Source organism: Microchirus variegatus, assembly GCF_963457635.1.
Source record: "Microchirus variegatus genome assembly, chromosome: 1".
Lineage (NCBI taxonomy): Eukaryota > Metazoa > Chordata > Actinopteri > Pleuronectiformes > Soleidae > Microchirus > Microchirus variegatus.
The window spans coordinates 34960100-34975161 of record NC_139802.1 but is presented as its reverse complement, the minus strand read 5'-3'; the positions used below and the strand labels follow the sequence as shown (position 1 = coordinate 34975161).

The 15062-nt window shown below is 40.6% G+C and overlaps 1 protein-coding gene across 1 annotated transcript in view; it reads right to left on the bottom strand.

Annotated features, from left to right (window-relative positions):
• The window catches only part of ptpn13 (protein tyrosine phosphatase non-receptor type 13), a 46912-nt gene extending 32227 nt beyond the window's left edge, over positions 1–14685 (bottom strand). Inside the window, exons 1-6 of the mRNA XM_083886416.1 lie at positions 14611–14685; positions 8130–8249; positions 4347–4513; positions 2784–2849; positions 649–834; positions 365–452 (exon numbers count right to left, since the gene is read on the bottom strand). Coding sequence (XP_083742542.1) covers positions 365–452; positions 649–834; positions 2784–2849; positions 4347–4513; positions 8130–8244 — 622 coding nt within the window. The 5' untranslated portion in view covers positions 8245–8249; positions 14611–14685. The remainder of the gene's footprint in view (positions 1–364; positions 453–648; positions 835–2783; positions 2850–4346; positions 4514–8129; positions 8250–14610) is intronic.
• Between the last annotated feature and the right edge of the window lie 377 nt (positions 14686–15062).

Genomic DNA, 15062 nt, shown 5'->3' with positions numbered 1-15062 from the left:
TCAGGAAAGAAGAATGAAATTTTTTTTTTTTTTTTAATTATTCTTAACGTTATCGTCACTTATCTGGGGTCAGGTTACTCCTAGTTCCCAACTGTGACTTCTTCTTACTCACATGAAGATTAACAGATGTAAACATGTATATTATGGCCTCCTTTATGCTGATTTGACAACTAATAGAAAGCAGATATACACCACTGGCATCCAAGACATTAAACTTATTATGTAAATAAATGACTTCCAACAACACTGAAAAGTTCTTTTGACAATACACAAAGCAGATACGGCTTGTGTGTGTGTGTGTGTGTGTGTGTGTGTGTGTGTGTGTGTGAAAGAGTGAGAGTGTTAACACTGTAGCTCATCTTACCTGAAGGTAAGCCTTTGCCCCTCAGTCTCTCTCGAATCTCCTTACTCCTCTCAGGTAGAGACTCCCTATCAGTCAGCAGACCGTCCAGCTGAGAAAAAGTGGAAGAAAAAGAGAAAGAAAAAAAAAACAAATAATACAGGGTCAGAGAATCTTTCTAATGGAGTCAAACATCTTAAAATCATTTTGTGGCAGTGGCAGGTGCATTATCTGAGTTTTGAGGAATTAAAAACATGGTGAAATAGACCCCAATGTTGACTTTGACCCACATAAAAAAAAGACTGTACCTGGGAAAGGCTGCCTAGTACCAAGCGGACCAGTTTCCTGACATAGGAGAAGGGGGGGTCACAGCTGGAATTTCGGATGTGTTTGCTGCAGATGTCCAGCACCGTGCGCATCGACATTCGACTTATGGTAACATCATCACACATGTTGAGAAGTAGGCTGTTCAGATGTTCCCCCAACTTCATAGGCTGCATCACAAACACAACACAGTGACAGTTAACATACAGTAACAGAAGCAAAGATTGTACTGAGAAGTTTCTCTGCATCTCAAATCTGTTTTGACACGCTGGCTTTCTTTGTGTTCAAATGAGACGGGGCTAAGCGTTGCCACCTTGGCACAAGTCCATTGCCCTCTTTAAACATTGTGTTATGCCTTAACTTGTAACCTTAACTGGTATTAAATAATTTGTCCATCAAATCATGGCACCACACACAGGGTTTAACTTGTGTTTTTCCATTGTGAGGATTATCTGGCACTGGTGCTGGCGTCTCAGGGTGAATAACATTTTTTTTTCACAGTGCTTACACTCCCTTATCCTCTCCATCGCCTGACTGGACAGGGTAAGCGAGAGGTGCGGGTAAAGGTGTCAAGTCGTCCACAACTTTTCTCACAACTCAGTATCGATGTGTATTATAATCTCACCATCGAATGGCTCAAAACAACTGAACCGTTTCACTTGAATCCATTTCTTAACTGCGCCCAGTCAAAGTTTTCTGTTATACTTAGAAACACATAATGATTTGGAAACTGAAAGGGACTGAACATCTGTTTCACTCGGTACATTTCCATGCACACTTAAGGCCATTTAATTGGACTAGTGGCCATGTCCAAATACACACAAACATTAGCAGAAAATCTATTTAATGAATTTAGTATTTCTGACTGTGCAACACCAGGTGGGAATTGATGAGCAGTAAATTGGACATCTTTAGATGTCTGTATGCGCTGTACACTTTTTAATATTACTTTTCTCACTATATTTTTTAGCCTCATCCATGCTGCTTCTGTAAAGTTGAGTCGACACCAAGCAGAAGAATTTTGTAACGCAATAAGTCTATGTTTTCTATCATCGAGCAAACTATGACTATATACGTATCCAAATAGCCAAGGCTTGCACTTTAATCAAAATTATTTTTCTACTAAACATGCATCAGAGACAATGGCATGTTCCATTTCACCTTGTTTTGTCACATGCTTTGCAGCTGCCTCGAGCAGCAGCCACTTAAAGGATGAAAGAAAGGGATGTGATCAAAGTGGATAAACCCTCACCTCTTAGGCAAAGTGAAGTGGGGGAACAAACTTGTGTGTGTGATTTACGTTGTGTCAAACATGAAGGCGGAAACCTTCTCACAAATCTGAACACAGTGTGCGGATTGCGTTTTACACCTGGAGCCCTCGACACACATTCAGAGACAGTATATTCCAGAGTGCACGGCAGCTTGCACAAGATCAGATACTTGGATGTAGATTTTAAAACTATTTTTAAATGGTAGGTTCTCATTTTAAAAAAACAGTGTCTGCTTCCATGTTGGCTAGAGGGAAGTTAAACACTGATATCCTTAAAATGATAACTGGTATTGATAGGTCTTACAGCTGTTTTTTGTTTTGTTTTTACACACTACGCACATTTTCATGTGACTGACATGCTGCGCAAATCACTAACATGAGGAAAACTATTAAAGCTACTTTAGGCGTCTCTCACTCTGTGACAACCGTTAATTATAGTAGTTCTTAACACGTCAAGTGATCTGGTGTCATAATATTTGTCTTCGGTCACATCACATGAGCACTAGTGTGCATATTGCTCAATGTTAATAGTCTAGTGTTTTGAATTGTGATGCTAGTCAAGGTAAGTGTTTCTTCATATTTTTCACAAAGACAGAATGTTTAAAAACAGTTTATGGCCATTTTTAATTAGTTTTATGTTGACACCATACTAGGGGACTTCTTGAGAGGGTAAAATTCTGTTGATGCGTACAAGTACTTCTCAATGTTTCATTTGTGTTGTAAAACAATGGCAAAAAGCTCAAAAGCAAATAAAAATAATTTAAAACAAGTTCCCACATTATTATATACTCTTATTATTATTACTATATCTATCTACTTGGAGGAAAGTATCCATTTGTCATGATGTACCTGACTTTGGGGGATCTCATAATCTGCTCCCCAGAACAGCGTCATCCCCAGAGAGTACATGTGCATCTGTAAAAGAAAGCATAATTTCAACACAAGAACAAACAATTTAAAACAGCAAACTGTAGAGTAAAAATAGAAAAGATGAGCAAAATTTTTTTGATGCTGTCAGATAAAACGAGGCGCTGACCCCCTTCTAAAATAAGTGTCTTTGTGAAGAAAAGACAGAGACTGACTTGAGCTCAACAACTGCTGGGTTGTAATAAAAGGAATTCATTCTTTTTTTGGGTGAAAAAAAAAAAGGAGAAAAAAAAAACAGGGGCTTTCAGTCTAAATCCAAAAACATTTTTCCATTTCCCTGTCCTTATTACCGTGCACTCATTACTTGGAGAGAAATCACTTCCCCTGAATGTTGGGCTTGGTAGAGGAAAGAATAATTCGAGGATTGCCAAAGAATGCAACATAGCCGTCAAGGTCTTTTAGGAACAAATCTCACAGTACAGATTTAAAGACACACACACACACACATTCAGTCAATGTGGAAATGTTCAAAGCCACTCGCATAAAAGCAGCGATACCACTGCATATGATGAAAACGTGAATGGAAAATAGTGGCATTTGCAGCTGACGTATATTTAACCAGTCTGTGATAATGAGAGAAGCAGATTACATTTTCTACACTGAAATAACTCAGCTGGGGAGACAGGCCTCGGGCTGGAAAACTGACTCAGCACAAACTGTGTTGAGGTCTGTGGGGCTGTGCCAGAAACAGGAATCCAGTCATGCAAGCTTTCAGCTCTTCTACCACAGGGGCAGAGTTAAATTGTGGGGGTGTGGTTCAGAGAATATGTAAATGAGGTTTTTTTATGATTACATTGCAGGAAATGATATGGCTTTTCTCAACATCAGAGCTATATTGGACCTGATGTGCTCCAGCACCTGATTATCCCATCACAACAACAGAGGGATTTCATAGCCACAGCTCCACACATAATCACAGAGGACATAAAGAGACCAGATGTATTGGATGTTGTGAATAAAAAAACAAAACAGAAACACTATTAAATGTAAATATGTGGAAGCTGACAAGAACAACAGCGGTCGTTACATATTTTGACAGTCATTTGCCTCGGAGACCACAGAGGGAAGACATTTAGTGAGGCACAACACAAGCACTTTGGTCCCTACTTCCTAGGTTGCCTTGCTACATCACATATATTATATTGTTAGTAGTTCGACTTCATTATATGGAATGCAGCCTATGCTGCTGAACCAGGAACCAGCTTAGAGTGAGCAGATTAATGGCTATAATCTGGCATATTTAAATGTTCAAGTTTGTTCATGTCAAATATCTCTAATAAAATAAATAAATAAATGAGTGATGATAGAACACAAAGGTGTGTTAGTCCTGTAGAGGAACTGTAACATGCAGCAACTCATACAATCATACCTTTTTTTTCTCTTTTAAATATTCTATTAAAACAAACATAATGTGAACATCTTAATTAGGGCACTGAAAGAAAACTTGATAATTTAAAATGAAAAATAAACCCTAAGACTTAATACCTTCTCTATGTCAGAGACTGAAGCCAAGGAAACCCCCTCCAGGACCTCTGGAGCTGTAAACGCTCTTAAGTCCTGCTGGGTGACATACTCGTCCATGAAGGAGATGTTGCCTGAGGGCATGAGCAAGAGGGACCAAGGAGAGATGATGAAGCCCATGGCTGCAGGGTCTGGAGGAGGGAAACACAAGTCAGCAACTGCAGATATGACAACGAAAGGAAACACAGATTTCAATGTCTTTAAATTCTTTGCTATAATCGCACAGACACAGTGGTGAAGTGAAGTGTTGTATTAAAAGCTCAGCACCAGCGTCAAATTTTGTCTAAGCGTTTACACGCGTGGACTTATCCAACCACAGCGAATGTTTCTCTCATAGGATTTTGGCGTTAATGGAAACTCAAGATGATTGAAGTAAACAAAAACACATGTCGCTTTCTTTGCCTGCATGAAAATAACTGTTGAAGCGTGGAGGCAGAGAGGAATGGCTACACAGCGTAATTCTCTTTTCCTACAAACCCGCAGCCAGTGCTATGGTTAGAGAATGTTTTAAAAATACACAAAGGAATGTTTGAGCAGCGCTGCAAAATTCTTTTCTTCGACTGAAACGAAACTCTGCGAGGCGCGCACAGAAACGAACAGAGGAACAGAATTTGAGGCGCTGAATATCTGCTTTCAAAAGCTGGAATTTACTATGTAAATAAAAGTTTCCTGTTTAAAACTCGTGTGAGCATTTGGAGATCGTACTTAAAAGTGGACTGGGTTACTAGGTGTAGCCCACACAAAACTTTAATCTGAATAAGCAAAACCAGAGCTGAGCAGAAGTGCATGACTCAGCCTAAGCACATTTTGTTTTTCTGTGGGTAACAAATGAAAAAAACTATTTCAACAAACCATACACATTGATGGCTCTAACAGAGACTAACTATTTAAAATCACACATTGAATATGTGCCATCGGATTACCCTACTAGACCACACTCCAAGTTCTTTATCCAATAACAACGTGGTTTGCCAGCCTGATGAGCTGTTCCTTATGTACTATATGCATCTGAGCTTATTAGAAGCTACATAGTCACAGACTGTCCGACAAAAACGGTGTACAAATGTATTCAATTCCCAAAAAAATCACATCTTTACCAACAGATATGGAGCACGACGACCCCAAACAAGAGAAACATGTGAGCATGTAAGACACTACTTTCTATACGGCCCTAAATAATGTAGATGGGAGGAACTCCTCTAACAACAAATCAGAAATGTTCACACATCGCTTATTTAAACAAATCATTCCTAAACAAATACAGTAACTAACCACTACTGTTAAACCTCAGGGGGAGAGAGAAAGAAAAAAAAAAGCACTTGTGGTTAAGTGTTTGACGACGTGACGCCATTCACAATGTTTGAGAAGCGCCTGGAAAGTCACGGTGAATTCAGCCAAGTCAAATGTACATTACCTCCTTTCCTCCACAGTGACTGTCGCCACACAGGGAGAAAACTAAAATACACACACAGCATGAAGTTAATTTTAATTTATCATTAAAAAGAGCAAAAAAACAAAACAAAAAAAACACCAAATTCTCCATTAATAGCCGACTAGGTCATCAAACTGCCCAACAAATGGGAAAAAGTTTAAATGGCTGCTGTCATTTATCCACTCTTGTGGTAAACATACTTCTTTACATAGCTCAGTGACTATATAATAGCTGGTTCTAACATCTGCTCTTCAGATTTTAGCTTCACTCAGCAGTCTAAAACTGTACGTGTACACGAGAGGCCACAATTTACCCAGGATAGCTACACAACTACACACTGAAGGAAAAAGGGGGGACTTGTTGACAATCGCAGTCACGGAGAATGAATAATCAAAAACACTACAAATATCCAACCTCGCATCTTGTCCAGAACATTTTAGACAACCTTCTTGTCATGAACCCCGGGTTAAAATCTCACAGGCACCTCACACTGATAAGGAGGGAATTCCTACGTCATCTCAGGATTGTGAGTGATGGGATTAGGCTTCAGATGTTCAAGTTCGTCAAGCTGGTTTATTGAGAAACACACAGGCAAGTCTAGTGTTGCGCAAGTCTGGATAACTGATACATCCGTCCTGTGAGCCCTCTCATCAAAGATCTGCTCCAAAACACTGGAGGACGCCGTTTGTAGTAGAACTGGAGAATTTTGGCTGCACTTTTGCTGACATTTTTTTCAAAACTTGCTCGCTAGGTTCTGGCTATCGTCTGTGCTTCAGCTGTGTTCATCTGTCCTGCTTGTTGTGAAAACTCCAGTCACACACTGCGAGAGCATGGGCAGGTCAATCGGTTAGTGACAGACAGGTAACACAGCAAATTATTTGATTATTAATTTTCGATTAGCATTAGCGTAGCTAGCCGTTTTGTGATTGTCAGCCACCACTAAAGGAATACGTACTTCCTACGGGCACTGCACTAGTGTTTCAAATGAAATGACCGGTGTATATTTCAGTATTGTGAGGGCTACAGATAGTGGCTTTTTTTGCAGACAACTTTAATTTCTTATGTCTATCGGGACAGAAGGAGGATATCAACAAATAAAGAAAGTTTTGGAAAATTTTATGCAGCTCTGAAATCCTCCGCTGAGTCACATCCTGCCTGATGTCCCCAGAGTTAACCCTTCTTTAGTCACACAATGATACAAAGACACTGTCACAGGACTTCATCTCTTTCTGCCTCCAAAGAGAAGACATGCATGCCCACACACAAATTATTTTCACAAATGATTAAAGCACATAAGAACAAAACATTGCATAATTATGCAATCTGCAATCCTGTTAATGACGCTAAACCAGTTTGGAACAGACAGCTGAAGGTTTGTGTGTTTTGATTTCACGGGAAAAAAAATCTGAGGCTAACTTAAAGGGATGGTGGTAGTAAAAGGTATTGACACATTATCAGCATCAAATTTACTGCTGATTTCCTGAATAGCCTTGCCATGCAGCAAAGGATTCATTTAATAAAATCTACACCTGCTAAGAACTACTATAACGCAAGACTATGTTCTCCGCTTTATCTCACTGTAGACAGCTTTGTGGAACAGGACACTCCAAAAAAAATGTGTAAACCACTCATCCTCCCACACCAAAGTCACTAGAGAAAAATCAGCATTTTTTGACTTTTTGACTCACAAGGACAAAGGAGCTGTTGGTTTACTGCAGCTTTGTTTGATCAGTTTGTGTCATCCATGTAAATCAAAGGATTTCCAACTCTAAGTCATAAAATAATGCATTTTAGTGTACCGACAGAGGCAGCAGTGGATTAACAACGCAGTAAAATTGCTGATTTTCTGGACTTTGATGTTAACTTTTGAGCTATAGAAAGAGAGAGGATTACAAACTTCAGGTTCCAGCCCGAATGAAGAAATTATTTGGTGAGTCTTTTATTAAGTAGCTAATGTATTGTAACTTCAGTCCCTGCTTGTAGCCATGTTATCAATGGTCCCGGTCCCAGGCTAGTTCATGGATACAGCTGTGATTTCAGTGTTTATAATTTGTCAGTACCTCATTCAACTCTACTTCAAATAATCTATAAATTAAACAAAAAAAACAATAAGCAAGTAATCTAAGAGAAAGACAATGTGTCGACATAGCAAAAAAAAAAAAAAAAATGTGTTTAAAGAGAAAAGGTTGTAAAAGAAAAAGGGGAACAAGTTGAGTGGAGCCGAGTATGTAAGAAAGACAAATCCATGAGTTCTGTGAGCATGTAAAAATATTTCTAGGAAATGTCCCTGCAGACTGGATTCCACATGTTCAAACCTTTGTGGAAGAGTTCCTGGAGGCTCTCCACACTCTGGCTGAGCACTGCCCAGACCTCTTCCTCCTGCAGCGGACCTCCTCGAACCTCCAGGGCTTCTGCCAGAGACACGTGCATCTTGCCTGTGGAGAGAGTGACAGAGAGACATGTGATCAACACCAGGAAATAACCCTGACAATAAATACACATAAATGTACACAAATAGGCTTTAACCATAGAAGGGGGGAAACGCACACGTTTTCCTGCAGTTATGTGAGAAAAGAGTCAAGTGAACCATAAAATAAAATCATACAGACACAAACAGACAGAGCACGTCCACTTCATATCTCTATTCTCTAGACACATTCAACAAAGTTGCACCAGCTTTTCTCACCTTGTAAATGGGGAAGCGTGTTTTCTGCACCAAATTGATATTTTGACCCACCCCTAATGTGCAGTGAAATGTAGGCTAGCAGCCTTAAAGGCCAAATGCATAGAATCAGGGCAAACTTGTCTGATGTGTAGACAGGCGATGCATTTTTTTTGTGTATAAACCTGTTAAGTGTGCATTGAGTATGTCAAAGTTGTAAATCAAAATATACTCTAAAATTCTGCTCACATTCCAGAACAAATACAAGCTCTTCCCTTCATTATGAAACTACAAAGCATTTCTGCACAGCACCCGAAATTAAATAAATTATAGTAAGTGATTTCTATCACTCCGGAAAGAAAGTATAATTTATTGACATTAATAATAGACAATATGCATGTGTCTGAAATCATGCAAAACTTGAATAACAAGCAAACAGAGAGGGTGGATGGAGAGCCTGTCACAGCAACACCAGATAATTGGTGCTAAAGACCACCAGGACCTGCCACCAGATTAAATTGGACAAAGCACTCAAGAGAGTTTAATCCTCCATCATGTCAGTGTGGTTTTGATATCTGAATCGCCAAAAATGTCTAATCATTTTTTCCCATGGGCCATCACATATCCAAAAATGTCCACAAAATCCTTTTAAACTTTTTGAGCTATGCTGCTCAAGGACAGACAGACAGCAAAAACGCAACCTCCTTGACAGAGATAATGACCAAGAATAATGGCTGCCAGAGATGTTGAGCTCAAAAGGATAAATCCATGAAACTCAAATTAATCCAAACAAATCAGAAATCATGCTGCTTTTACTGTCAAACTATGCATAGTAATATTGTATAAACTAATGCTAGACACCTACTGATAATGATAGCATTCAACTCTTCCTCCACTTATAACTCGAAAACTCAAGGTTTGATTGTCATCGATTACACTTCCCAAAGCCTAGCCTCGATGAGCGAAACAATGAAATGGGCATGGCACAATAGAACAAGAAAATGTGTTTTTGGCCGTACACCAGTGAAAATAAATGGGTTCCTTTCTGGTTCAACTGAGAGAAATTCATCATTTTAACAACTGACATCTTTTCTGATGTTTTAAACCAGGGGTCACCAAACTTTTTGAGACAGAGAGCTACCTTAAGGGTAAAAAATAATATGGAGGGCTACCATATAATATTTTTTTGTTTGTTTACCATTTAAATGATTAATATTATGCATTCAACTGCATACACATTCATTCCAGTGCTTACTCCTAATGATTATCAGTTTGTATAAACAATATCAAAGATATTTGACTGAGCCATCATACGGATACATGCAAGTGAGGTGAAGTGAAGTGAGCCCGTGGGCACCGTATTGGCTGCCTGAGGGCTACCAGGTGCCCGCGGGCACCACATTGGTGACCCCTGTTTTAAACTAATGTAACTTTGCCTTGAGAGCTTAAAGCTCCCAGAGAGTGGTCCTAGACAGAACTGTGTTGTGATTGGCCAGCCAACAACAGCTTTACCAACTGTCTTGTGATTGGCCAGGTACCTGGAGGTGACGTAATTAGCACGTCAGCTCTCAGAAGTGCAGCGCCCCCTCTGGAATAGTGGATGCACTGATACTCATTGTCAAAACATTGTTTTAACAGTGTTTAAAAATGGCTTTGTCATGACTCCCCGCCACAGTCGCTTTAATGCCTTTGACCCGGAGTCGGACCCAGAGTCAGAAGACACTGTCGCAAGTGAAACACCTCCACAACGGACGTCTTTTCTTCTTCTGCGGTTCAATGTACGCAACTGGATGTGCCTGGACTAGTGCCCAGAGCAGGAAGATTTGCTGTTCAGGAGACGGGATCCTTACATAACAATACCAGGCTTTTTCAGACCGCTTGCAGAGCCTGAGAATACAATCAAACACAGCGTTCTCAGTTGAACTGTTTGTTTTGAAACTTTAGAGCCTCATAAACATGGTAATGGCGCAGATACACACCAAAAAACAGCGTTAATTGGAACTTCTGGTCTATGGGAGCTTTAACCAGAGGACATCTGGCTGTGTGTCCTGCGATATTGCTACTGAGGCTTACAATGCACCTGTGACAACAAAGTCACAGCAGAGGATGTAATTACATGTGGACACTGGACAGTGTTAAGTTTGTTTTTTCACATGTGATCATATCTCACTTCCCTGCTCTGAATGCAAATATTAGCGTTACTATTACTATTAGTGTTTGAGAAAACCAAATTACTTTACATGGAGGATTTTTATCCAGTCAGAGTTTGCAGATGTGTGCTATGAAACTGTGTGTGTGAGTTTGCATGTTCTCCCATTTGCGCATGGGTTTTTTCCGGGTACTCTTTTCCTGCCACAGGCCAAAAGTATGCAGATTAGGTTAATTGGACACTCTAAATTGACCGTAGGTGTGAGTGTGTGAGTGAATGGTTGTTTGTCCAGTAGCCTGAGCAAAATAAACATTCCAAAGCTCTTTGTATCAATGGGTCACCAAACATCATCATCAGTGTCAGTAAAATTTAACTGGATGCAATACCTGAAACAACATCCTCTCTACTGATGTGGTTTGGGGAAGAGAGTTAATGAGTAAGCATGTCACAGGCCTAGTTGTTGATGCAGGAATGCAGGTTAACCATTCTAGTAAATGGGAGGCTTGGAGCGAGAGGCGAAGTGGGTTACTACCCATCTTGCTCATTACCCATGAGAATGGGGAGAGCGGGTGTTGTGAAGGTTGATTGTTTTGTGGCCCTTGTTATTTCAACAGAGACCTACAGTGGAATGTTTTTATCCGCACTGAGACTGCTGTGCAGGCCAGCTACACTCTCATTGGACTATGGTGCTACTCATTATTGAGGGGGCTTAGGAGGCATCGGCCCAAAACAGCAAGAGCAGACAGCCTTCACCACTTCACCGCCTCATTCTCTCTCACTCGCTCTCTCTCCCACCCCTTTTTCAAACAGTGGGGATGTTTGTTTCTAGGTATTCCCACACTATAACTTAGAGCAAAAACTTAAAAAGGGCTTAGTGTGCTGCTGCAGCAAAGTGTTTGAAAGTCAGTCACAAGGATTTTAAAGAAAATAATCCTCGAAACGTGATAGCGCTCTTAAACTCTGCACTTAAGTGAAACTATTCCTTTCCTCCCACCTTCCTGTCTGTGATACAGCTGCAAACCATGAAATGAATTCAAACACCATCACCTGAAACATTGCTCTATGGCTTAACAATAACCCAAAATGTACTTTGCTTTCTTTAAACTTTCATCTCTTCACATTTGAAGAAGCAGAAACAGCCTGCACAGCTTTCACCCATGTTATCCTAAATCTTTGAAAACCAGAGTGACTGCACTTTTCAGGGAAATCACCCATTAAAAACACACCAGATTCCACTTCTACTTCCAAAAGCATAACTCATAACATAAGATATCAGAAGGTATTTGCTTGTATCCTCCAAATATCAGAGCTGTGGTCTCAGCTGGCAAAAACATTTGGAACAGAAGCTGGCAAGAAGAGGACCCCGATGCCAACATAGAGGTGAAAATCTTCCTGAAAGGTAGGCGTGCCAGGAAAATTCAACTACAAACTCTGAGTGAACCTCTATTCCCAGAATCGCACTGTATCATGCCGACTGCAAGCACAAGATTCAAATTCAAAACACACGTTGTCGAGGAAGGCCCAGATCACAGTGTCTTTTAAACCGACAGGGCTGATGATGCAATAACGTATGTTTTCAAAATGCAAACCGAAACCAGACAGTGGGCTCGTGTCATGGTAAAATGTAAACTTTGCCGCTATGAATATACAACATCTGATGTATCCTTGCTACAAATGTGTAGAGGAAAAATGGTACCACAAACTATATTTACAGATGTGTCTTCCTTAATCTTGGGATGAAAACAGTAGCGGGAATGGAGCTCAAGTGGTGACTCACCTCAATAAAAGGGCAAACCCAGGGGCTGGTTTTCATTAACTGTACCCTACTTACAAGTGAGGCAATTTGCTTTGACATGCTTTTCCAGATTCTCTTACAATGATTAAACACAGAGGCATTTTTTCTTTTTGAGGGACACAACATTGCCCCATTACATCACTGGACCGAGTGTCTTCCAGTTGTGGAGCAGTCGTGTGTGATTAACCAGTAAGCCACCCTGGATGTTTAGTGTCTCAGCACTGTCAGTGTGAGGAACAGCCAGAATGGACTATTCCATGATTATCAGCCCAACTCTGGACCGACAGCCCTCAGTTCTCATTTCGGTCTCAACCTCATCCGCTCCATTTCTCTTAATCACAGGGTTGCTGCGAGTACCGTGACATGCAGAGCATGGTTTTGCAAAAAACCTCACTCCAACTCCCCCCCTTCTTCCCTTCCCTTCCCAAAACACAAACCCAACCCACTGGCTATTTTTCCGAGGAACATGCTCACTCACACAATTCTCCATCAAAAGCCTCCTTGGATAGTCAGCTTACCCAGTCACACAGCATCACCACTTTTCCTCTTCAGTCTCATATCTAAACCCTCACGACCTTTCACCTTGAAGCAACTTCATTACTATTCTATGTAATGAAGGGGGATGGGGAACAAGACTGACTTCTTTCAACCCCTCCATAAAACCTTCAAACTATGTCCATATGACTCATTTTCATTTTAAAACACGTAAGTTCTGCTCCGGATACACCTCGTATCCTGTCCCCCAAAAAATTTGAAGTTTAAAAACGCTGCAGGCTCCGTTTTCATTTGAAAACTTCAGGGCTGCATTGTAATATGGATGAGCAACATCTGAGACTTTTGACAATAATGATGCAGTTTCTCACATTTGCCTCTGGACCAGTTCTTACCAACCACAACATGACTATCAGCTGTGAATGAAAAACTCTGATAAACCACATACTTTCAGTTTCACCTTGTTGTCACCGTTTTTGTTTCTTGTTAGTGATATTCTCTAGAACTAGGCAAATGGCTGCAGAGGAGATGATAAACTTCCTGTTTAGACCAGCATGTAAACTCTCAGTGTGCCTGAACGGTGACATGACAGGCGAGTTAGTGTGGATGCAGATTAATGAGCTCACATGGACAAATTGACTTCACAATTTTTGTCTGAAAACATTTTTAGGGAAAATGTAGAGAACTTAGCTAAGTCTGTGCCGACACATAATCAAGGGCAACATGCATGTTGGTCAGAAACACATAAACGGTGCAGGTGGATGAACACCAAGGAAGTTTATGGTTATCTAAATACTGGTGTCTGCCACCTACTACTACATGAATTTATAGCAGGGTTTAAAGATGCCCACGGAACTGTTGTGGTTTAATACAACAGAGATTAAAAGAAGCTAGCTTGTAGCTTTGTAAGAGGATTTCTGTAGCTCAAAGAACTTCAGAAGCTTGAGGCCAATTAGGTATTTTGCCAAGCATCTGAGGCCAACGATTGGATTTGTATGTTAGCAAGAACTGAGCATGAGAGTGAAGTAAACAAACATTTTTTTGTCTCAGTTTAGCCATAAACATAACTCAGATGCACTTAGCTACATTAAAGCTGAACAAAGCATCACAATGGCTGCTAATGTATTGTTCTATGTCATTAAAAAATGAACACATAAATATTGAGACCCCCTCAAAATGAAGATGGTACATCTCAAGGGGTTTATCCTGATAATCCTGATAATGGTTTATCCTGATAATGGTGTCATCTTGTTTCAAACCTCGAATACATTGATTAGTTAGCTTGTATCTTGAGGTGAAAACTGTATAACAATCAAGTAAAAGTCGCACATTTGACATTTTAACCAAAACTGCAATATTCGTTCACATGTTAACACTTCAAAGTGTATATTATTAAATGTAAATTTAGACTGTTTTAACCCAAAAGTGTAGCATTTGTATATTCTCAACTGAGGCCCATATGTAGTACCTCCAAAGACCAGCAGTGGGTCGCAGTCCACACTTTGAGAAACACTTAAAAACGGCGTGTTTTTTTCGCCTCAACACAAACCGACTGAATGCCTCAGTTTTTCCCGGTAGAAGCTGCCGACGGTCACGTCAAAGTTGGCGAAACAATAAAGTTCACACCTGAAAACACCTTCACACGAGCTTCTCTCTTCTTTTGTTTTTTTGTTTTAAATAAACTAACAAGAAACTTACCGGACGAGGAGAAGCTAGAGAGCGACTTTCAGGCTAAATGTGGATGCTCCGGTTGCGAGGTTGCTAGGAGTGAGCACACGAACGGGACCAGACGCCATCCCATCCACAAAGCAACATCTTGGAACGTTCAGCAGCAGCAAGAAGCGAAGCAACAGGTTAAAGCCACCGGGGTGAATATCCACTGCGCCGCGGGTAACTCTTACAAACAGTTTAAAAAAAGAAAGAAAAAATATTTAAAAAAAAATACACATAAACAAATCTGTTCCTAGGGAAACTGCTCAGAAGTCGTGTTTGACGGCGGCTACGCGGCATCGAGCTGCCGTCCTGCGCAGCCGAGTTACCATTACTGCTGAGTGAGGAGCTCAATAACCCCTCCCTCCCTACCTCAGAGAGGGGGGGGGGCGGGGGAGAGAGCGCGCGTGGGCAGGCTGGAAGTAACCAGACACCTTACT